This window comes from Microtus oregoni, unplaced genomic scaffold (assembly GCF_018167655.1).
Source record: "Microtus oregoni isolate MIOR12 unplaced genomic scaffold, Mior012 000028F_ref0000031, whole genome shotgun sequence".
Classification (NCBI taxonomy): Eukaryota; Metazoa; Chordata; class Mammalia; order Rodentia; family Cricetidae; genus Microtus; species Microtus oregoni.
The window spans coordinates 20625687-20650641 of NW_024543087.1; the positions used below are offsets into that span (position 1 = coordinate 20625687).

At 40.0% G+C, this 24955-nt stretch overlaps 1 protein-coding gene across 2 annotated transcripts in view; it reads right to left on the reverse strand.

The window, feature by feature from the left end:
- The window catches only part of Topbp1 (DNA topoisomerase II binding protein 1), a 51716-nt gene that overhangs the window by 12296 nt on the left and 14465 nt on the right, over positions 1-24955 (reverse strand). For both annotated transcript variants that reach the window (XM_041677368.1, XM_041677367.1), the window contains exons 7-19: positions 24580-24762; positions 21965-22131; positions 19534-19697; positions 19142-19389; positions 16115-16473; positions 15072-15244; positions 12573-12784; positions 9344-9630; positions 3694-3864; positions 3496-3605; positions 2377-2500; positions 1226-1372; positions 1033-1126 (exon numbers count right to left, since the gene is read on the reverse strand). In XM_041677368.1, the coding sequence (XP_041533302.1) occupies positions 1033-1126; positions 1226-1372; positions 2377-2500; positions 3496-3605; positions 3694-3864; positions 9344-9630; positions 12573-12784; positions 15072-15244; positions 16115-16473; positions 19142-19389; positions 19534-19697; positions 21965-22131; positions 24580-24762 (2439 nt within the window). The remainder of the gene's footprint in view (positions 1-1032; positions 1127-1225; positions 1373-2376; positions 2501-3495; positions 3606-3693; positions 3865-9343; positions 9631-12572; positions 12785-15071; positions 15245-16114; positions 16474-19141; positions 19390-19533; positions 19698-21964; positions 22132-24579; positions 24763-24955) is intronic.

Consider the following 24955-nt stretch of genomic DNA (forward strand, 5'->3'; position numbering starts at 1 on the left):
CTTCACCAGAGTCCAAATAGATCAAGCTTAGACTTCATTCTCTAAAGCTTTTTCAGCTAAAAATGTCTCCTTTCCTTATATATTACCCAGTTACAGGCATTGTTTTATAACAACAGAAAACAAAACATTAAAACAATGCTTTTTATTAGCAAACTGAAGGCTGTGGCAACCACATATTAATCACTGTCCAACTCTTCCTAATGATTCTATCTGTGGTCACCTGTGACCAGTGACCACAGGTGTTGCTACTATGTGAACCACATCTGTACAAACAGCAAACTTAAATACTATGTGTGTGCTCTGTCGGATTACCCCCATCTCTCCTTCCTGGGACCTCCTCAATCCCCAGTAAATATTAAAATTAGTTTAATTAATACCCTACAATGACTTAAGTGGTCAAGTGAAAAAAATAGTCACACATCTCTATCTACCTCTAAGCTAAAGCTAGCTATGACTGAGTGAGAAAGGCATGCAGGAAGCCAACTTAGGTAACAGGGCATGCCTCTTATGCAGTCAAGCTATGAACGCAAAGAGAAAATTCTTGGATGAAATTCTAAGTGCTAATCCAGTGAGCACACAGCTTAGCACCGACACGAAGCTGCAGGATGAAGCTGCAGGATGAAGCTGCAGGATGAAGCTGCAGGATGAAGCTGCAGGATGAAGCTGCAGGATGAAGCTGCAGGATGAAGCTGCAGGTGACCGCACTTAGACTGGAAGGAGATGACTACAGAGCTGCTTAGCTAGAAGTCAGTGTCTGGCTTCAAAGCTAGAGGATCGTCACTCCAGCTTTCTTATTAGTGGCAAATACGGCTGGGGCTCTAAGTCAAAACAAATGTTCTCAAAAGTAAAAAGTGAAGACAGGTGTGGTGGCACAGGCCTTTAATTCTAGCACTTGGAAAGCAGAGACCTCTGAATTTGAGGTCAGTCTGGTCTATAGATCAAGTTCCAAGGCAGCCAAGGTTACAGAGAAAACCCTGGAGTGGGGTAGGGGTTGATGGGGCAGCGGCAGCAAAAAGGGTAAAAGTGTCTTACCTCCTTTACAGTCATTTCTTCCATTCCCATTCTCTAGTGCTGAGTCTTTGTTAACTGTGACCGTGCTGTCGTCTTCTCTAGACAAATGATCTGGCTATTCAAAGAGAAAAATTATAATTTCACAAAGTCACTGCATAATTTCCCAGAGGTCTACTTCCAGCTTAGGAAGAGCAATGCTGTCCACACTACTTACCTCAACATCTTTAGGTGCAGAAACTGTTGAGGGCAGCCGGCTACTACAGAGCCCGTCATCTTGCACTGTACTGATGTCCAGGCTCATTTTGGGATTATAAGTGTGTGGATAAAGAGATTCAGGAAGATGCTTATACTCTTGAGCACACTGAAATACAAGCACAAGTTTTAGAAAGCAGGTTTACAGTGAACAACTCTATCATGTAAATAACAAATTGGGGCCTGGGAGATGACTTAGCCAGTAAATGTCCTTGCCCTATTAATCTGGTGACCTAATTTCAATCCCTGGAACCATATAAAAGTGGAAGGAGTGAAATGAACTCCACTTAGACTCATGTACACATAGTAATAAATTAAACAAATAAATATGTAACAAATCACCCTCACTTTTATAATGTAATGCCCACTTAAATATAAATATAATTCTGCCTCTTTATTTAGCAAAGTATGAATCACTCTGGGGAGAACCAAGAAAAAAAAACCACAGCTATGAAGTATATCAGCATGCTAAATCAACTCTCCTCAAATATACATTTTCCATCTTTTGTTTTCATATAATTTTAAAATTATATTTCTATTTATATTGTGGGAAAGGCAGGGGTAGTGCATGAGGAGTGAGTGTGAAAGTTGGGATACCTTGTGGGAATTGGTTCTCTCTTTCCACTGTGTGGGTCCCAGGAACCAAATTTAGGTAGTCAGGCTTGGTGGTTAGAGCCTTTACCTTCTACCATTTATTTTACTTACTCTTCATACAATTTTCAAAAAGAGAAAGGAATCAGAATTAAAATAATCACTTAAAATTTGGTAAATATTTAAGCAATAAAGATCTTAATTTCTGAGGCTAAAGAAATACAAAACTCAAAAGCATGACCTACATACAGCTCAGATCTTGGGGGTCCCCAAAGGCCTTCATGTTCTAAGCACAGTCCACAGCCCTGTGGGTTGTGTCCTGGATGGGAGCAGTAGGGTCTGAACTTTTCTGTCATCTCTCTTTCATTTCCAAGCCACCAAGTGGGCAGTTACAGCCATGTCACACAGTAAAAAAAAAAAAAAAATTAGCAAATGTATTTGCATTCATTGAAATTGGTTTGGGCTGTGAAGTATTTGTACATTTCCAATCAACCAGGAAGGGAGGGAAAAAGTTCTGCTTACCTCTAAAAGCCAGTGCTCAGAAACAATATGTACCCCTCTTTCTTTTGCAGATTTATATTCTCGATTATTATCATGTGCCCGACCCTGATAAATGAAATGAGTCACCGACTCATCAAAACTCCACCTGAAACAACCACATATGGCAAAAGGAATAACTAAGGGAAATACCAGTCCATTTTAAACAGAATATTCTGACACACAAAATTCAAAGAACTAGAGGATAGGCAAGAACAGTAAATCGGCAGGTTTTGCATCCTGACAAATGTTAATGACTCCATTCTTAGGTATACAATGTAGGAAGATGTTAGAAGAGTACTTTCAAAATATTATTATCTTCTTTATACTTTTAAAAATCCTTCTACTTTATGTGTTATCACTTTTTAGTTATAATAAGTGTTTTCAAATTAATAAAACTTAAGGCACTCAAATTCATTATTAGTCACTGGCCACCACTCCTTGTATTTGCTCTATCACAATCTGCCTCTGCGTCTCTGTGTACGCTAGGCAAGACCTCTACCACAGCCTGAGAAAACACTGGAGACAGGATCTCATATGTAGCCCTGGCTGCCCTAGAATCACGATGCACACCCTCACAAAGACTGACCTGTCTTGCCTCTGAAAGTGCTGGGATTAATGGGAGTGTGTACCACCACACCCTGCCAAGATACATTTTTAAAAAATTTACAATAAACTACAACATTTTAAAGGGCCATCTTACGCTAGGAGGGTTTGCTACTGTACTACCTGACTGATAGTACAGTAGTCAGCACTACTCACAGAGAACCACTAAGACATAAATAAATTCAATCAGCCCTAGATGTACTGACTAAACTCTGAAAGGAAGAACTCCTTTACACTATGCTGACCATTCATGGATCACAAGCTTCCAGAATACTAACACAAATAAGCTTCACAAATATGTGTTACTTCTGTAAAACAAAAGAATGAATTGTTACGTGGGGAGTATTTTCAAAGGCAATGCTAAATTAAATTGGAGCAGTTTTATTAGATAGTGTACACAAGCGGGCAAAACAAACGCTTCCTTGTAAAGCAGCAGAAAGCTTCTGGTTCCCTCTGAGCTGCAGCATAAATGAGCACCAGCATAAACGTCGTACCTACCTGTACTCTGCTCCCAGGGAGGCTGCAACCCCATTTAGTTCACTCTGCTTCTTACTGAGCTTTTTACTCACACATACCACAACTTTGACAAGGGGTTTTGGGGCCTCTTCCTGTACATGAAGAATAAAGAACAGATCGGCCATGATTCTTTGACATGGATTAGTGACATCTTCCACTTAATAAGAAAATCAAATCTACCTCTTCCAAATGGGCACCCTTCGGCTCAGGGCTGGCAGGAAGAGTGTTGGTGTTTCGGGAACTATTTGACAAAGCAATTTTCAGGTTTCTGACAATGACTTCAGAGAGTGGTGAGCTCAGTTTCCTTTTCTGGGTGGCAGTTCTTGGGGTTTCCAAGGCTGCAAGGGCATCCTATATTTAAGGATAGGAAAAAGGAAGAAACAACAAAAAAGGAAGAAGGTGACATAAGAGGGAAACAAGAAAAAGATTATGTATTTGACCTCTTTTCCTTCCAGATAATTAAAGGACTGAACTGCAATTTAAAATTTTATATTATAAAGAAAAAAATTCCAACCAGGTGGTGGTGGTGAACATTTTTAATACCAGCACTCGGGAGGCAGAGGCAGGTGGATCTCTGAGTTCAAGGCCAGCCTGGTCTACAGAGTGAGTTCCAGGACAGGCTCCAAAGCTACATACACAGAGAAACTCTTGTCTTGAAAAACAAAAACAAAAAAAAAGGAAGGAAAGAAAAAACTCCATATTCTTCACCAAGCATTGAATAAGAAGCTGAAGAGATGGTTCAGCAGTCAAGAGCATTGACTGCCCTTCCAGAGGACACAGGGAATCAATCCCCAGCATCTATATGGTGTTTAACAACTGTCTACAACACCAGTTCCAGGGAATGGGACACCTGTTTTTTGTGGCTACTAGGTTTCACATGGTGCACAGATACATATGCAAGTAAAACAACCATGCACACAAAAATAAAGATTTTACAAACAGATAAACAAAATCATTAAGCTTACTTACCTTTTAAGTAGTGCATGCCACATTTACTCAAGAGTTAAAATTGCAACTCCAGAAAGGACTCCAAACCACAATGAACACAGAAGGAAACAAAAAAGCAAGAATGGTCAAGAAAGAAACTAATTTCAAGAATAGGTAAAAAGCCAGAATGAAGCCGGGCAGTGGTGGTGCAAATCCTTTAATCCCAGCATTTGGGGGGCAGAGGTAGGCGGATCTCTATGAGTTTGAGGCCAGTCTTGTCTACAGAGGTCCAGGACAGCCAGGGCTACACAATGAAACCCTATCTGGGGGTAGGAGAAGGGTCAGAATGAGACAAGAACAAGATATGGGGAGAGCTCTATGCAGGGATGGTTCCTTCCCCCAAACAGCCAAAAGAGATGGAAGTTAACCAGGACTGCACTGGAGGCTAAAGTATTTACAGACTGGTGTAGGAGCTTGAGCACCACTGAGGAAGGTTCTAACATGACAATGGGTGATGAGAGCTCTAAAACAGATGCCTCTCATCTGGGATTTCTGCAGATTAAATGGAGGAAGACACTCTTTTATCAAGCCTCACGCTAATATCAAGCACTGCCTGACTGAACACAAAAGACACACATGTTCAACAAAGTTCATGAGAGCAGTCCTTCTACTGTAAAATGTGGTTAACAAAAAGTGACACCCCTCAAAAAGGAAAGATCACGGGGGCCGGAGAGATAGTTCAGAGGTTAAGAGCACTGGCTGCTCTTCCAGAGGTCCTGAGTTCAATTCCCAGAAACCACATGGTGGCTCACAACCATCTGTAATGAGATCTGGCGCCCTTCTCTGGTGTGTGGGCATACATGGAGGCAGAATGTTATATACATAATAAGTAAATAAATCTTAAAAAAAAGGGGGGGGATCACATAAGATGTGAATGAAGTGTTCAGGAATGTGAGTTCAAAAGCTTTCTAGCACCCAGACCAAGCAAAAGATGCCTTCTGGAGAAGAGTCCAGTCGATGGAGAGGACTTACTATACCTGCCACATCAACTCTAGGCTTTGACCTCTGAAACTATCTTCAGAAACTCAGAAGTGCTAGAGAAGGAAATTAGTGGAAAAGCCTCAGGTACAGATGGAACTAAGTAAGCTAAAAGCTACATCTGCTAGTTTCACAATGGCAGCTGATCAGCAAATGTTTATGCTTTGTGCTGGGATACAGCTCAGGTGGAGAGTGCACCTAGCATGCAGAGCCCTGGACACATTCTCCAGCATCACACTTCAAGCATAGTGACCAACACCTATGATCACAGCACTCGGGAGACGGAGGCAGAAAGACTAGAAATTCAATGCATCCTTGACCACATACTGACACTGAGGCTAGTCTGAGCTACATGAGACCCTGACTCAAACAAACAAACAAACAAATGAAAAGGAAAGTTACAGTTTACACAATGCTTTATCAACACAGTTATGATGTTCAATGAAGTTCATTGATGCTGGGCTAACGAGGTGTTAATCAGAACCTGAAAATGATGTTAAAGAAAAAGATCAGATTTTAAGGTATTAAAATAGCCTTGTTTTGTGAGCTATGCATGGTGCCTCATGCTCTGTATGATGTCTGTATACACTGCATATTACAATTTATTACTGTCAAAGCTGTATACAGTTGTATCTTATCATACTGAAATTGTTACTCTTATAATTCAAGTAAGCATTTGGGTTAGTGTTTCTTTTTTAATAGAACATAACAAAAACAAGCAAACAAACAAATACATAAAATACTTCCTGTTCCCAAGGTCCCCATAGTCCTCTTGAGGGAACGCTACCGCCATTCAGGTGGCTTGCTCATTTTCTTTTGCATCTGCATAGTAATTTATACATACAACAAAATTTATTTGAACTATGGCAATAAATAAATCATTTTGGTTAACAATTTTCAGTACAATGATACAACTAACTCTGTATGCCATTTGGAACATAAAAGAATAAAAGGAGCCTTAAGTGTTCAAGATACTAAAGTTAGCAACAGACTATAAAAACACAACACTACATGCTATTGCTGTTGCCCTGGGCTGCCTCTGAGAGGTTGAAGTTAAAGTCCCTATTGCTGAAGACACCACACAATTCACAGCACTCAGAAGATTTGCACTGGATCTGACATCAAAGCCTCCCTTTTGAGGTCTAGCTTTCATAGTACTGGAAGGTGTTATGCAAGTTGTCAAGGGAGGGAAGCAATCAATAGTCCTACCCAGCTGTGATGCCTGAGAACCACAATAATGACCAGCACAGCAAGATAGCCCTTGTACTTGTTCTTGTATCTTGGCAGCACCCTACTGTCTAGCTGGACTTAAGGCCCACCCAACAGGAGAGAAATGTCTCATACTAGAAATCTAGTCAACTACTTAGGGCTAGTGAGGCCACAGATCTGAGAGAAGAACCTGTTATATCAGCACAATTCCTAACCACCTTCTAAATATTTAACCTTATACCCACAGAAACCCTCATCAAAGAAATTTCTCTTGCAACAGATGGAGACTTGGTAATCCTGGTGTACCAAGTCCCAAGGCTCAGGGAACCCTCATGGAAAAGAGGAAAGAAAGATTTTAAGAGTCAGAGGACAAAGAAAGAAGTCTGATGTGAGAGTGAGTCTCCTAGCAACAAGAGTGAAGCTACACCCATGATACTTCAGCAACTTGAATACCTAACGTTACAAGACCTAAAAACTGCAACACAAATAGATAAGCCCATGTTGAAGGGCTCTCATGGGGCCCCACCTAAGACAGTTATAGGCAACTGATGGCTAAGAGAGGGAGATTTAATTTTTCCCAGAGATGAATCTCCTAACTGATAATCCAACACCAAGTGGTCAGTCCTCATATTATTATATACACAAAAGCAACACTAAGGGACTCAGCAGGTTCTTTTTAAATGTAAAATATCTCTCTGTGTGTAAAATAATAAGAGGCCATCAAAGTGAGAGGGGAAATGTGAGGGGGAAACATGGGAGGAGTTGGAAAGAAGGAAAAAAGGGAAGGATTTTAATTAAAATTAACTTTAAAAATTTAAATTAAAATTAATTAAAAAAAATTGGAAAATACAGACACATACACTCATACACCCAAACAGACATACATGGTATAGCATGCTCAGGAAACTCCAGGGAAAACTGCAGACTAGAAAAGTTGATTCAAGCAGTATGCTAAAGAATCAACGCCACAAAAGTTCTCAAGGTTCAAACCCAAAAAATATTGTACTCACACCTACTCCAAGGAATCTACGGAAAAATGATCCTACCAAAGATGCGGGAACTTAAAAAATGACAGTGAACATTTCAAACACACAAAGCAGAGTAAAAGACTGAAATCCATCACTATATGATAACTTAAAATGAAAAACAAGAATACTCCCCAACAAGGGTATGGTCATGGGCTGGGAAGAACAGTTGCTTTAGTGAAAACCAGCACGATTTAAAATTAACTAACAATAAAAGATTAAGAAGAGGATTAAGGACACACTGACAGTATTAATGCAGTAGGAATAGTGGTATATACTATTGTGCTAATCCCAGGAGGATTATATATATGAGGAGCACTTCCAAGTACAAGACTCTACATACTAAAGCAGCCAGCGCTATCTATACAGTAAAACTGTCTTTAAAAACAAAAAACAAACAAAACAAGCCAGGCATGGTGGGTATATGCCTTTAATCAGGGGTCAGCAGGCAGAAGCTGCTGGATCTCTGAATTCAAAGCCAGTGTCGGTTATATTCTGAGCCCTTGTCTCAGAAGGGGGTAGGGAAATCTATACCACATACCAAAATGGAAGGAGGGGAGAGGACATCAAGCAAACACATAATATAAATACATATATGATGCAAGTATAAATTATTAGAAAATAATATATGACAGAACTTAGAGATAAGAGAGCAGAGATTGAAATCCTAGAACCAGAGCAGCTAGGCCTCAAGCCAAAAAGCAGTAAACAGGAAAGGGTAGTTTGTAATATAAAAAACCACATTCTACATTTTGATCAACTGAACTCATACATACAAATGTGCCAACTAACACAGCAACTACCTACTAAAAACAAAAACCATGTGAGATTTTGAAAGAAAAAGAATTACCAAACAAGAAACTTACAAACATCACTTAATATATAGGATAGGTAAATAAATACCTATTAGAAAAGGGTATAAAAGACTTAGGTCATCAAGAAGTTAGCTCTTTTATATTAGATATGAATCAAATAGTACACCTTAGATAAAATACCACCTTATGATAAATGAATTAACAACAGTTATGTAGAACATGAGCAAATCTACACAACAGAGGCTAAACAAATCAAACTAAACAGATGCAAAACAAAAAACCAAAAAAAAAAAAAACCAAAAAAACCCCTAAAAGCTCCCAAAAGAAAGGTGGAAAAAAAATATCTTGGGAAGTTGAAAGGAGACTATTTGAAAATGTTTTATTAGTCTTGGATTTGTAAATAAATTTCCAAGGGTGACTGACCATACTGTTTAGATCAAACAGAAAAAGCACTCATCTCCTCTAAGAGAGGAACTGAAGAGTTAAGGTTACACTAGGGACTTCCAGAAAAGGAAGCAACACGGCTGATATTTTAAAGCTTACAAAATCATTTCATCATATTATTTCATTTCAAAGTGATGCTCGGAGATGAAAAGATCTACCTAAAGCTGTGTTCATGCAGCAATCTGGGACTTGAACCCAGAGCCCTAACTTCACATTATATATAGCCACAGCTATTATCTCAGCTCTGAGCACTTTTTCTCAACATCTTTGGAAGACTTTCTATTACAAACTTTGGTGGTGCTGCACAATGTGGGGCTCTACCTTTATAAACTGTAAAACCATAGCACTAACACCATTTCCTTCAAGCCTTACCGTTACATCAAAAGACGGCTTGAAGAGTTTGTCCTTGGACAGAAACTTTGATGGTGTGTCCAGATGTAAGGAGGGCTCCTTCTTAAGTGGATGTCCTACTGCTGAAGAGACCGAGTCCTGCTTACAGTGCTGTGACATGACAGCATGGAAAGCTTTACTCTGAAAGTGGTTCATGTCCAAAGGTGTAACAGCCACTTTTCTGTGCATTTCCAGATGTGTGTCAGGATTTGCTGGAGAGTCTGGATTTGGACCCACTCCATTTGGCAGCTTAGTTTCTAATACTTGTTCTGCAGATTGAAAATGAAAAGAAACAAGCCACTAATGTCAGCTTTTTTTTCAAATGAGGCAAAGTGACATTTTAATATTTTGTTAGGTTCCACATCTTGTCTCAGTATACTTTAAACCATAAAGCTATACACTTCTACTTTCCAAGAAGCAAACCTAATGTACTTTTTTTTGAGATAGGTCTCATATACTCTTGCAGATGTACCTAACCTGTTGATACTGCAACAAAACACTGTCATCTTCAAAGAGAACCCCACAATCAGGGTTAAGAAAAAACAAAACCAGCCCCTGATGTGGGAGTCCCCTCTGTGTGCTGTGATTACCCCTTGGCCTGTTGATAGGGTAGAACTTAGGTAGGCAGGGAGGACTGGACTGAATGCTGGGAGAAAGAAAGGCAGAGTCAGGAGATGCCATGGATCCATACCTGAACGTAGACATGCTGAAACTTTGCTGGTAGGCCACGACCTTGTGGTGCTACACAGATTAATAGAAGTGGGTTAAGTCAAGATGTAAGAGTTAGCCAATAAAAAGCTAGAGCTAATGGGCCAAACAGTGATTTAAATAATATGGTTTCTGTGTGATTATTTCAGTTCTGGGCGGCCGGGATGAACAAGCAGCTCACCCCAACAAGCCCCATGGTAGTGGTGTATGTCTTTAATCTCAGCACTTGGGATTTTCTGTGAATTCAAGGCCAGCCTGGTCTACAAAGAAAGTTCCAGGATAGCCAAAGCTGTTACATAGAGAAATCTTGTCTCAAAAAAATAAATAAATAAATAAATAAAAAATAAAGCAGACCAACCAACCAAACACACACCCAGTTAGTTTCTGTTTTGGGCTGCACTTGAAGTCATCTTTGTATGAACGCAGAGCACAGGATACAGCTTGGACACACCTGTTAAGTGACCCTCCTGCCTCAGCCTCACAAATATTGGGCTTTAGGTGTGCACTATAAGTCCCTGCTTCCAGATGATACATTAAAATATATGTTGAGGACGGAACAGATGGCTCAGTGAGTAAAGTGCTTACTTTTAAGAACGAAGACCTGAATTCAGTTCCCCAGCACTCACATGAAAGCTGGATGCAGAGGTGTGTACCTTTAATACTGCTGCTGGAGGCAGGCAGATCCCTGGAGCTCACCTAATCAGTTAAGAGACTCTATCCCTAAAACCAAGGTGGAGCAGGACAGAGGAAAACACACAATGTTGACCTCTGATCACAGATATGCACATGCATACATCACATACACAATACAAATAAACACACACATATTTACATGTGTATGCATGAATATATGTATTTGATGTGGGAGGTGATGTATGTTGTGAATATGTTTCACTGCCATTGGTTAAGGAATAAACCTTGGCCTGTGATAGGGTAGAGTAGAGCTAGGTGGGGAAAACTAAACTGAATGTTGGGAGAAAGAAGGCGGAGTCAGAGAGATGCCATGTAGTCCCCGCTTACTGGTAAGCCACAGCCATATGGCAATACACAGATTAATAGAAATGGATTAAATTAAGATATAAAAAGTTAGCCAATAAGAAGCTAAAGATAATGGGCCAAGCAGTGATTTAATTAATACAATTTCTTGTGGTTATTTTGGGGCTGAGCAGCCTGAACAAACAAGCAGTCTCCTACTACATGTACTGAACTGGAACATACACTAACTGAAACAAATAATTATAAACCCATTCTCTCTCTCTCTCTCTCTCTCTCTCTCTCTCCACACACACACACACACACACACACACACACACAGTTTATTAACCTAGTCAAGACACAGTAAGAAGAAAGTTCCAATCACTGTAGCAATCAACAAGTCTCGTCTGTCTAGGTTAGTAGGTGTTCCCCAGATGGTGACCGGCCTCTGCAGTCTGCCCAGCAACACTGTCACTCAGAGGCTACTGTGTTCTCCCACCTCTGCCTTCACTCTTGCTCAACATTAAACTAAACACTTTTGGCTACTGTATGCCCAGCCCATTGCTAGACAATGAAAGTGAAGAACTCAGTAGACTTTACAGAGTTTATACTTTGGAGGAGAAAGGAAAGCAAATTAGTTTCTCCAGGCGAAGGGAATCCTGAAAGGGACAAAGAGTGAAAAATGAGACAAGATTGTAACTGCTGAGTCAAAGAAGGTGTCTGTCCCGGAGGAATGGACATTCTAACTGAAGACAAAAGGAAGCTAGCTGTGCTGGCTGGTTTGACGTCAACCAGACACACGCTAGAGTCCCTAGGAAGAGGGAACCTCAATTGAGACTATGCCTACTAGATTGGCTTGTGGGAAGCCTATGGTGCATTTTCTTGATTGATGACTGATGTGGGAGGGCCCAGTACACTGTGGGTGGTGTCACCCCTGGGCAGGTGGTCCCTGGTTGGTATAAGAAAACAGACTGAGCAAGCCTGTAACAGACTGAGGAGAAAACCAGTAAGAAGCACTCCATGGTCTCTTCATCAATTCCTGCCTTCAGGTTCCTGCCCCTACTTCCCTGGATAATGGACTACAAGTTGTAAAATGAAATGCAAGCTTTCCTCCCCAAGCTGCTTTTGGCCATGGTGTCTTATTACAGCAATAGACAGTAGTCAAGTACTAAGTCATCTTGTGGGAACATGCAGAAGCACAGATAAGCAGCAAGCACATTAGCTACACACCATGCTAGTGTATGCCACAGCATGAACCAACACTAAGTGGGATGGATGTTCACATCTTTCACCTTCAACACTGATACCCTGAGGGTGCACTTTACTTTCAGGCCATAGTGACTACACACTAAGCATCTGTACTAAAGAGCACACATCCATCTGGCTATCACCAAAAACACCCAACAAAGACTCACAGGATTCACCATAAACAGCAAAAATAAATGAACTTTTGAAAGCAAGTCCTGGAACATTCATATTTCAGAAACCATCAAGTTGTAAAATACATAAAAACAAAGAGAGTTCTGACCTTGTTTAGGTGCACTGTCAACCAGAAAATGGCTTTCATCTGCTCTCTTTCCCATTCTAGCAGTTTCTAAGAGCCATGGAATAGTGACTGCTGGCAAACTCCACTTCTTTGCAGCTTCATATTTAGAACCAGTCGGTTCTTTCACTATAAGATGTGTACTGGCGAGCATGCCTTTCTTTGCATTGGATTTACGAACAAAGAATTCTTGAACACTAAAATTTACATGGAAAGGAAAGCAAATGATCACATACAAATTAGCTTACAAACTAAGAACAAAACTTCTTTTACCACAGAGTGATTAGTTAACTTCAAGAAAACATACTCCATAAGCTGTGGTGGCACATGCTTTTAATCCCAGGGGAGGCAGAGACAGGCGAATCTCTGAGTTTGATTGAGGCCAGCCTGGGCTACAGGAGAAAACTTGTCTTGAAACTGCCCCACAAAAAACAAACAAACAAACAAACAAAAAAAAAAACAAAAAAAAATGGATTAAAAAGTGACAGATTTTTTAAAAAAGATTTTTTATTATGCATATGTGTGCATGCACATATGTGTGCATGTGCCTGTGGAGTCCAGAAGAAGACATCAGATCACCTAGAACTAGAGTTACAGGGGTTTGGTAAGCAGCTCAACATGGGTGCTGGAGAGGGAACTTGGGTCCTCTCCAAGAGGACATACTCTTAACCACCAAGCCATCTCTCCAACCCCAGTAAAGTCTACCTTAAATTAAGTTAATCCTTTGTAATTGCTTACTCTAGGATAAAAAAAAATGCTGCCATAATTGAACATAATTGACATAGAATAAAATACCCTCTAAATTACTAATTACATCCACTTGTCCTTTTCTACCAAAATGGAACAATTTTAGGAGCACAGTGTTGGTATAAATTATCTTTTTACCACTATAACTTCCCAAAGCATTTTCATACATAATCTGAACAATTTTCTCACTTTTTATAAATCTCAGTATTGTGAAGGCAAGGGGAAAAAGGAAACTGAGCGACTTAGTCAAGAGTGAAGGGCACTAAGGGAATACGGGGCGGAAACTGAGCCCAACACTTGAAACTGAAACAGTTAGTCTTTCCTGATTCTAGGTCTGAAGGCCTATTTCCTGTCTTTCAAGATCGTTTGACTCTCAGTATTTCCTCCCGGAATGTTCTGAGTATGTTGTCTGAAAGCATATGCTCTTAATTTGAAAGTATTTCCCATTAAATAAGAAGCTAGTAAATTGATATGTATTGATACACCTGATTTCTACTCTTTTTCAAATGCTACTATGTAATGACCAATTAGGGAGGTTGAGCTACTGAAAGATTTTGCAGGTAACTTTTAAATTCCTTTATTTCCCAAAGTGCTTCTTGAATTCCTTGCAAAGTACTCTATTTGTATTTCTGGTAGAAAACAAGAGAAGCAATGGATACATATTAAAAAGAAAGGAAGAGGAGGAAGGAGGGGGAAGAAGGAAAAAGAAAGAAGAGGAGGAGGGGCTGGAGAAATGGCCCAGAGGTTAAGAGCACTGACTGCTCTTCCAGAGGTCTTCAGTTCAATTCCCAGCAACCACATGTGATAGAGGAAGGTCATTGGTTAAATAAAAAGAAACTGCTTGGCCCTCATTGGTTAGAAGATAGGTGGGAGGAGTAAACAGAACAGAACGCTGGGAGGAAGAGGAATTGAGCTCAGACTCCACAGCTCTCCTCTCGGAAGCGGACGCCTCAGAGAGACGCCATGCTCCCAGCTCCCAGGCAGACGCACACGATGAAGCTCCGACCCAGGATGGACATAGGATAGAATCTTCCCGGTAAGCGCACCTAGGGGTGCAACACAGATGATTAGAAATGGGCTAAATTAATATGTGAGAATTAGCCTAGAAGAGGCTAGATAAAAATGGGCCAAGCAGTGATTAAATGAATACAGTTTGTGTGTTGTTATTTTGGGTATAAGCTAGCCAGGCAGCCGGGATGCTGGGGACAGCCCTGCCGCCCCTATTTACTACACACATGGTGACTCACAACCATATGTAATGAGATCTGGTGCCCTCTTCTGGCCTGTAGGCATACATGGAGGCTGAACACTGTGTACGTAATAAACAAACCTTAAAAAAAAAAAAAAAAAAGAGGAGGAGGAGGAGGAAGAAAAAATATCCTTATACCATACTGAAAGGCACAATGATAAAGCACAATTCAGTAACAGCCCATATACTACCATAAACTACAGCCTTAAAAGTTTGCCAGACATCCATCTAGAGGCAGACATCCCTCTGCTGTCTCAAGCTGTTCAGACACAGCGTCTACCCATCAACCACACATACAAACAAAACCCTGGTCAAATGTAATTACAACACTTTACAGTAAGTTAAAAACAAACAAAACATCACGTTGTTGGGGATGCCATAGTAGAGCCCTTGCTTAACATGAGCAAAGCACCGTGTGTGTGTATGTGTGTGTGTGTGTGTGTGTGTGCGCGCGCGTATAGAGTTAATATACTGAAAATATTACATACCTTGCTCCAAGGTGATTTGCTAAAAATACCAAGGAATCTCTCTCTGCTCCAACACACTGACTGAAAGAAATCACACAGTCCTTTAAAGGAGTCATTCCTGACATTACCGACACTGGTGTGAAGAGGGGATTTGACTTGGGATCAACTAGTGTCTGGTAATCTATACAAGTAACCTTTGAAAAACAAAAGCAATAAAGCTACTATAAGTAAGAAATAAGTGGTTAAGACAGGCTCAGATTACAATCCTAGTAAATTGTGTTAAAGGAAAAGAAATTTCACATTCACTGACTTGAGCATGTTCATTCTCAACATACTCCAAATGAGATTCAAAGAATATGCAGACATCAACTCCTTATATTTGCATATTAGATCAGTAAGATGGAAGTTACTCGCATTTCACCTGTATCACTACTTTAGTTTAACATTCTCTCTTCATGCTGAGCCACTGGAAAGTGAGTGTTGTGCACTGGCTGAGGAAGGATGAGAATGTGAGGTGAGAAGGGCTACCTTGACCTCCTGATAATGAGTACTGCCCACAGAGCTCCATGACAGCAGCTTCTGTGTATCAGTGCTAGAACCAAGAAGTATAAAAGATATTTTATTTTTAATGTGTATATGTATGCGTGGGAGTGTTTGTGCATGTGAGTGCAATGCCCGTGGAGGTCAAAAGCAAGTGTCAGATCACCAGAGTTGGAGTTATAGGATGAGGACGAAGAAGCTGGAAAGTTTTAAATTCTTTTAAAATATGACTTATTGTGTGTGCGTGCACAAATACACACATGACGAATACAGGTGGATGTGAAAGGCCACATACGTGAGAAGGGGGAGAGGAAGAGTATGTGCACAGAAGCCAGAGGGCATCTTTTGCAAGTTTTCTCCTTCTACCTTGGGTTCTGAGGCTCAACTCAGTCTGCCAGGCTTTCACAACAAATGCCTTTGCCCACTGGGCCATCATGCTAGATAAAATGAATTACTTCAAAAGTAAACATTAAGACCTTGGCAGCCAAAAATTGAAATATTGGATTCTGTCAAATGTTTCTTACCAGCCATGTATTTGTAACAACTTCTCCCACAGTTGCTTCTACTTCACACCCCAGCAGCGGAACCACAGCATAGTCGGCAACAATTCTGCTAGGAAGGGACACGATCTTTCCAGCATGTTCTCTTATGATGTTTATAATATTATATTCATTTTCAACACTAAAACCCAAAATAAGGAAGCTCTTTTGGCTAAATAAGCCTTCCTCAGGAACTGCAGAGCCATCAAGCAAGCAATGGCTGACTGAAGAATGGTCTTCCTTGTGCACAGAAATGTGAGTGGAGTCATCACAGGGCTCAACTTGAGTAGAATCACTGCAAGGCCCAACTTCAGGCTCTGTAGCTTCAGATGGCTTAGCTTCAACTAGAAAAGAGAAAGGCAGGTTCTCTATTTGACAATTACTAGACAAAGAGTTTATATTCACAGGGCCTGGTAATGCACAGCTTTGATTCTGACACTGGGGAAACAGAAGCAGGTGGATCTCCATGAGTTCAAGGCCAAAGTGATTTACACAGCAGTTTCCAAACCAACCAAAGCTACATAGCGATTTCCCAGCAAAGACACTAATGTAGCATCAATGTGGGATAATACTCTTGTATACTGTACAGATTTGTTACTTGTACTGGATTACTAAATCACTGATTGGCCAATAGCCAGGCAGGAGCAACAAGACTAAAAGAATTCTGTGAAGAAGAAAGACAGAAACGGAATCACCAGTCAGACACAGAGGAATCAACACCTCATTGAGAAAGGGTACCAAGCCATGTGGTTAAACAGACAAGAATTATGGGTTAATTTAAGTTGTAAGAGCTAGTAAATAATAAGTCTTAGCTTAGCTAGGTGGTGGCGAAACACGCTTTTAATCCTAGCACTTGGGGGACAGAGGTACACTGATCTCTGTGCGTTTGAGGTCAGTCTGGTCTACAAGAGCTAGTTCCAGGACAGGCTCCAAAGCTAAAGAGAAACTCTGTCTTGAAAAAAAAGAAAAAAAAAACAACAACAACAAAAACCAGAAAGTCTAACTGTTTATAATTAATATAAGCCTCTGTGTGTTTATTTGGGACTGAATGGCTGCAGAACCAGGTGGTACAGAGACTTCGGTCTACATAACATAGTCTGATAGTTTTAATACTTATAAAACTTAGACTTAAATATACTTACTTTTATTTAAGTAAAAAAAGGATCTTTAGTCATCCCATCTTCAGGAGTACCATGAATGTTACAAGTAACAACATCTTCAAATGAAAACACAACTGTCATGTCTGTTCTAAGTATGAAACTAGAGCAGAGCTGGGCGGTGGTGGCGCATGCCTTTAATACCAGCACTCGGGAGGCAGAGGCAGGTGGATCTCTGTGAGTTCGAGGCCCATGGTCTACAAAGAGCTAGTTCCAGGACAGACTCCAAAGTTACAGAAAAACCCTGTCTCGAAAAACAAAAACCAAAAAAACAAAACAAAAAAGAAACTAGAGTAGAAACCCAATTTTTGCCTGAAAAGTATGTTCTAATAAACATGTCTTTTTGGCTTTGTTTTCTTTCTTTTCTTTTCTTTCTTTCTTTCTTTCTTTCTTTCTTTCTTTCTTTCTAGTTAGTTGGGTTTGTTTTTGAGACACGGACTCTCTATCTAGTACTAGCTATCCTGGAGCTTGCTATTTAGACCAGACTGGTGTTAAAATCCTCTTGCCTCTGCCTCCTGAATGCCAGAAGTACAGGTGACTGTCACTGAATAAAATTAGGAAAATATAAAAATCTTTGGTACCCACAATTAAACAATTATGATTCTCTAAGAACTGAAAACTTTATGATACAGGAACAACAGAGAACTACAAAGTATGTAGAACAAGGCCTGCCCTACAAGGAAGTCTAAGGCCAGACTAGGCCTTAAAACTAAAAATAAAAAGAGGGCAACAGCTCAATGATTGAGCCTATGTCTGGGTCACACCTCAGCATTGCAAGTAAGATCAAATAAATAAGCTAGATACAAAATTCAAAGGATCATATACAAAGACACTCACACATGACACAAACTATAAAGAAACCAGGATGAATTTCACAGGAAGCTCTTGGCACAGTGGTAACGCTCTACTTTCTTTGTTGGTAACCTACCTTAACACACTGACAAAGCCATATGCTGAGGCAGCATGAAAGACTTCCCATACCCCAGTCAGAGGGTATTTGTTAGAAGTTTATGCTATTAGAATTAACACACAGATAACAGAGAAATGGCTCAGTGGTTAAGAGCATGTACAGTTCTTACAAAAGACCTGAGTTGATGGAGGAAGGTCATTGGTTAATTATAATAAAGAAACTGCTTGGTTCTCATAGGTTAAAACATAGGTAGGTGGAGTAAACAGAACAGAATGCTGGGAGGAAGAGGAAGTGAGCTCAGACTCGACAGCTCTGCTCTCTGGAGCAGATGCCATGCTACCCTCTCCCGGGCACACGTGATGAAGCTCCGACCCAGGATGGACGTAGGCTAGAATCTCCCTGGTAAGCCACCTCGTGGGCTACACAGATTATTAGAAATGGGCTAGTCCAGGTGCGAGAGTTAGCCGAGAAGAGGCTAGATATAATGGGCCAAGCAGTATTTAAAAGAATACAGTTTGTGTGTTGTTATTTCAGGGCATAAGCTAGCCAGGTGGCCAGGGTGCCAGGGACGCAGCCCCACCGCTCCTATTACAACACTGAGTTCTAGTCGCAGTATTCATGTGAGACACAAATGTCTGTAAGTATAGACAGATCCACAAGGATCTCGTCTCAGGCCTACGAAGGCAGTAGTGCGCACACTCAGGCACGCATGCTCGCACACAGAAGCCATGTGGTGCTGGCACACACCTTTAACCCCAGCACTCAGGAGGCAGAGGGGTGGATCTCTGAGTTCAAGGCCACTTTCGTCTACAAAGTTCTAGGACACCCAAGACCACACAGAGAAACCCTGTCTCAAAAAAAAAAAAAAGTTCATAGAAAACTTGGCAGATAACATGCATGTATACATTGCTTCTTAACTATAAACACTAAACAACTATTTCTTACCTATTGTGGAGGCATTATTTACATACTGAGCAAGCAGTTCCTCATCAGCTTCCTGGAGCTTCTCATTAGGAGCAAAATCTTTCTTAGAGAATGTGCTATTCTTTTCTAAGATAATTGTCTGGTCCTCAGACTGATCTGAGACTGCAATTCCAGCCGGCTTGTAGTTACTGTGAATATAAGGCTCTTCAGGAAGCATATATCCTTTACTAAAACACTCCAGCAACCACTTTGCTCCTACTACGTGAGGCCTACAAAAAGAGGACACAGTTAAGCTCCAGTGTAAGTGAAGATCATTATTATTCCTCCTGCCATGCATTCCCAGAGCTTCAGACACGCAAACTAAACCCAAATCACTCTGGTACAAAGTGGTCTGAATTAAAGACTGACAGGACCTGTGAGATGATTTGCTCCAAAACTGCCTCAAGTCATCATCATAATCTCCCACAATTACATGAGTTACATCTTCATTAAGTTGATTAAACCGAACTCCACCGCCACTGTTAATAAGTCTTCTCAGTTTATCTAGCTTTCTGCCACTAAAACCACAAAGATAAATCTGTAAACAAAGAAAAGATTTGTTTTGGATTAACATGTTCAACAGATACAATTTTAAAAGAAATCCATATCCACTATGTGTAAATAAGATACTTTACATACATTTTGGGATACATAAGGAATGAAATGCATTCTGAAATTAATGCATGTACACTCATACTGGCAGCTAGCAATCCCTGGGATCTACTTGTCACCCCACCACACACACACACACACACACACACACACACACACAGTGCTGGACATCATCACTCACAGCTTTTACTGGGGTACTGGGGATTCAAATTCCAGCCCCATCTCCCCACTTTCACAGCAAGTACCTGACCCATTTAGCCATCTCCTCAGCCTGAAACTGGCATTTTTAAATATCTGTTTATAGCCCCACAGCACTGTCACCTTTCAGGAGAAACCTGAAGGAGGGTTGAGGCCTCAAATGTATTAGAAGACCAGACTTCAACATCTTCTAAATTTGGGTGCACATCTTGCTAAAAGATTTTCACTTTGTGTGTATACACGTGTGTATATGCACACACATGTCATACAACATATGTGGAGGTCAGAGGACATTATGACTGATTCAGTTCTCTTCCACCGTATGGGTACCAGTACTGGAACTCAGGTCATCAGGCTTGGTGGGTGGCAGAGGTATTTCTAACATGCAGACAGCTTCTCAAGTTGTAAAGGGATGACTTCTTGTAAACATGAATAATTACAAAGATACACTGTAGTTCACTATAAGCCCAGAACATCCAGGCTTGCATTCATTCATATTTTCAACTAGTGTATCAACCACACGACCTGAGCAAACATAAGGCTCTGAGCCACTTGTTCCTACAATTTCTTTTCTAGTTGATTTAAACAAAAAAAGCAAGTCAAAGAGCTAAGCACAATGCTTTGAAGAAACATGCACATAGGGATTTTAATTATGAAAGTATGTTTAAGCCAATTTAACATGGAATTTTTTTACTTCCATCTTTTAAAAACTTCAAAAATGACATTCTATTTCCTTATGTCCCAAACCATCACCATTACTAGAATAAATCCTACCAAAAATTAAGAATCAAAATCTTCCTACATGGAAAAAACATTCAGCGTCACTTCTATAATTAGTATGTTCTAAGATCTTAGAAAAAAGATTACAGAGTACACTTCTGTTCCACTAGAAAGGCAATAAATCTTACTAAGATAATTGGCCTTTAATAACAAAACACAATTTAATTTTGCCTGCTCTGAGAATGAATGCATGGCCTAATCACTCTACTAAGAGCAGCACTGTATGAAGTCTGTGGGTCTAGGAGATAGGATGTTTTTCACAGACCTTCTACGTAGACACTAAAAAGAATCTTAAAATCCCAGGAGTAACGGAGCAAAAGAAATACCTTATAAATCTAATCTTTTTATTACAGAGGACAACTCAAGGTCTTGTACACAATTAAGAAGTAATTAAGGCAGCAGTAATGCATGTCTAGGACTCTGGGAAATCATTTTATTATATTTTAAATTTACACTCATTTCTTGTGTATATATATGTGTGTGGGCATACCACACGTACATGTCAGGACAATTTGTGGGATTGAGTTCGCTCCCTTCCACCACATGGGGTACTGAGGACTGAGCTCAGGTTCTCAGCTTAGCAACAAGCACTTTATCCACATGGCCCAGAAAAAAAGATTTGAATCTCATAAGCGTCACCCTCTAGAGAATAATCATTTTAGTTATTTATGGAAATTAAGTGATATTTTAAATAACGTAATGTACATGAAATAATTAGTGGTATTAATGTATCATAAGTAACAAATGGTAGCTAAGAATTAAATATATTTTTTAAAGATGTATTTATTTATTATGAATACAATGTAAAAATTCCTGCACACCAGATTTCATTGTAGATGGTTGTGAACCACCATGTGAATGGTGGGGAATTGAACTCAGGACCTGTGGAAGAGCAGCCACTGCTTTTAACCACTGAGCCATCTCTTCAGCCCCACAAATGAAATATTTTAACATAACTGTTAAGATTTCAGAGCAGAGTTGAGGAGTAAAATGGAGTATAAGAGATGAAGCAGACACACACTCACAGTCACAGTATGAGCATGGTGAATGTCAGCTTCCTAATTCAGTGAAGAGTTTGTTTACAGATAAGGAGCAAGCTCAACTAAGAGGGGTCTTCAAAGACAGGCTGAAGGATGTACGCAGCCTACGCAGGCCTTAAACTCAAGGCTGACAATCATTAGCATTTACTGAGTTTGTTGCATAATAAAGACATACCCGATAGCCATCTAGCAAATCTTCAGGGGCTTGAAATACACTGATGTCCAGATTTTCTAGGTTTTCAAGAGTACATTCAAGTTTGTTAGAAGCTGAACTGAACATTGTTTCATTTATACAACTGCTGTTTATGTTGGATATATGGCTGACATCTGCAAGAGTACGACCTACATATACAAAAAGAAATTATAAATTCATGAGGTAAACAAGTCATTACATGCTTCCTTACAAATTATCTTTTCCTACAGTCACAGGAGTCTGAACAAATTACAAAGATTCAGATTTTACTGAAATCTTGGTGACAAAGTATAAAAAGTGAAATTAAGTTTCTTTCATTATTAAAATGAAAATATACTTAATGTTTCTTTAAAAAAAAAACGCAGTTGCTAGCCTTAAGGTTCAAGAAGCTTAGATTTAGAACAAAAAATTATTGACAATTTTGCTAAATAGCACTTCTAAAATAAAAAAAGAGATTAGTACTGACTTAATATGGTACCTTAGTTGACACATCAAAAAGACTATCACAAAGGGGGAAGACCTTTCATTTTTAAGTTTTCAAGAGTTGTATCTATTATTGTGTATATGGCGTGTGAGTGTAGGTGCATGGCTGTCACAGAATTCCTAGGGAGGTCAAAGAACAAGGCTGTGGAGTTGGTTCTCCTTCCACCTGTTCATGGGTTCTAGGGATTGAGTATGTTCAGTTGACACATCAAAACTCGGTGCTCTTAACTGCTTAACTTTACCTGCTATACCATGAAATTTTTATTTTTATTTATTTATTTTTTTATTTTTTGGTTTTTCGAGACAGGGTTTCTCTGTGGCTTTGGAGCCTGTCCTGGAACTAGCTCTGTAGACCAGGCTGGTCTCGAACTCACAGAGATCCGCCTGCCTCTGCCTCCCGAGTGCTGGGATTAAAGGCGTGCGCCACCACCGCCCGGCGAAATTTTTATTTTTAATTTTATTTTTGAGACAAGGTCTTTCTATGATCTATACCAATGGTTCTCAACCTGGAACTCATGACAATTCTCCTGCTTAAACCTCCCACGTCCTAGGAATACATGAGTGCTACCATGCTAAACCAAAACAAACACACACTGAATTTTTATGTAATGATAATCTATAACTATCACAGTAAACCAATAAAGAAAATACAGGCTGGTCATGATGGGATTTGCCTTTAATCCCAGAATTTAGGAGGCAGAGCCAAGTAGGTCTCTGAATTTAAGGCCAGTCTGGTCTATCGAGTGAATACCAGAACAGTCAGGACTACACAGAGAAAACCTGTCTTGAAAAATATAAAAAGCCGGGCAGTGGTGGCGCACGCCTTTAATCCCAGCATTTGGGAGGCAGATCTCTGTGAATTCAAGGCCACCCTGGATAACAGAGTGAGTTCCAAGACAAGCTCCAAAGCTACAGCAAAACTGTGTCTCAAAAAGCCAACAAAAAAAGAAAGAAAAAAGAAAGGAAGGAAGGAAGGAAGGAGAAAGAAAGAAAGAAAGAATAAAAGCAAGCAAAACAAAGCATATGATAGTATATGAGTAAGCAAAGTTATAAAACTAATGTCAGGGGCTGTCAAGATGGCTTAGGGGATGGGGATAAAGTACTTGCTCCATGAAAGCCTGATGACCTGAGGTCAATCCCCAACCCACAAAAAGGTAGAGAGTGCCAACCTCACATTTTTTTGTTTCTTGCCCCCAAGACAGGGTTTCTCTGTGTAACAGCCCTGGCTGTCCTGGAACTTGCTCTGTAGACCACACTGGTCTGGTCTTGAACTCACAAAGATCAGTCTGCTTCTCTGCCTCCCAAGTGCTGAGATTAAAGGTGAGTACCACCACTGACTGGCCACAGATGTTCTTTAATCTCCACACGTGTGACATACCACATACATAATAATACATAGAATCTTTTCTAAAAACTATTTCTTGCCAGGTGTGGTGGCACATGCCTTTAATCTCAACACTCTGTAGGCACAGGCTAGAGGCTCTCTGAGGTCGAGGTCAACTTGGTATAAAGAGGGAGTTCCAGAACAGTCAGGGTTACACAGAGAAACCCTTTCTTGAAAAATCAAACAAACAAACAAAAGCTTTCTCTTAAAGCTATTCACTAGTGTTCTTGTTTGTTTGTTTGTTTGTTTTTTGAGATAGGGTGTCTCTGTGTAACAGTTCTAGCTGTCCTAGAACTCACTTTGTAGACTAGGCTGGCCTCAAACTCAAGAAATCTAACTGCCTCTGCCTCCTGAGTGCTGGAATTAAAGGTGTACGCTACCACTGCACAGCTTCACTAGTGTTCTTAATTCTCCTCTTATGTGAATTAGGATGTAGAAGAAAGCAATCCCTCATTCTAAAGGGAATAACAAAAGAAGTTCTGGACAGCTTTCTATGCAACTTGGCTATTTTGTTACTTAGTTCTACAAGAAGGAAATAGAAAGTCCTAGTACATTTCAATGGTCCCATTAGCAAATCAACTCCTTTACTTTTTAAAATGTTGGTGTTTAGGACTGAGATCCCAGGCTTCCATTCAGAAGACAAAAGCTTTTCCACTAAGTTACATTCCCAGTCCAAAATATCAATTATTTTGTGGACAAATATTGTGTATTTAATCTTAAGGAGACTTACTTTCAACTGCTGCATTGCTCTGACCAGTGGGAGTTGAAGTATCAGGCACCGTCTTTACTTCTGCTCTGGGTTCAGCCTTGTATATAGATTCATCCTGACAAAAGCCTTTCTCAATACTGTCATGAAACCACTGCAGGGTCACACAATGCACATTCCATCTCTTGGCACATTCATATTTTTGTCCTGTTATGTCCATTACGAGAAATACATATATGTTAGCTCATAGTCAATTATTTTTGAAAACATACCTGAAATAAAAGTAATGATTAAAGATTACCAGTAATTACTTTTACCTTAAAAAAATATTGATGGGCAGTGGCAGATACCTTTAATCCCAGCACACGGAGGGAGGCAGGCAGAGTTTGAGGCCTGACGT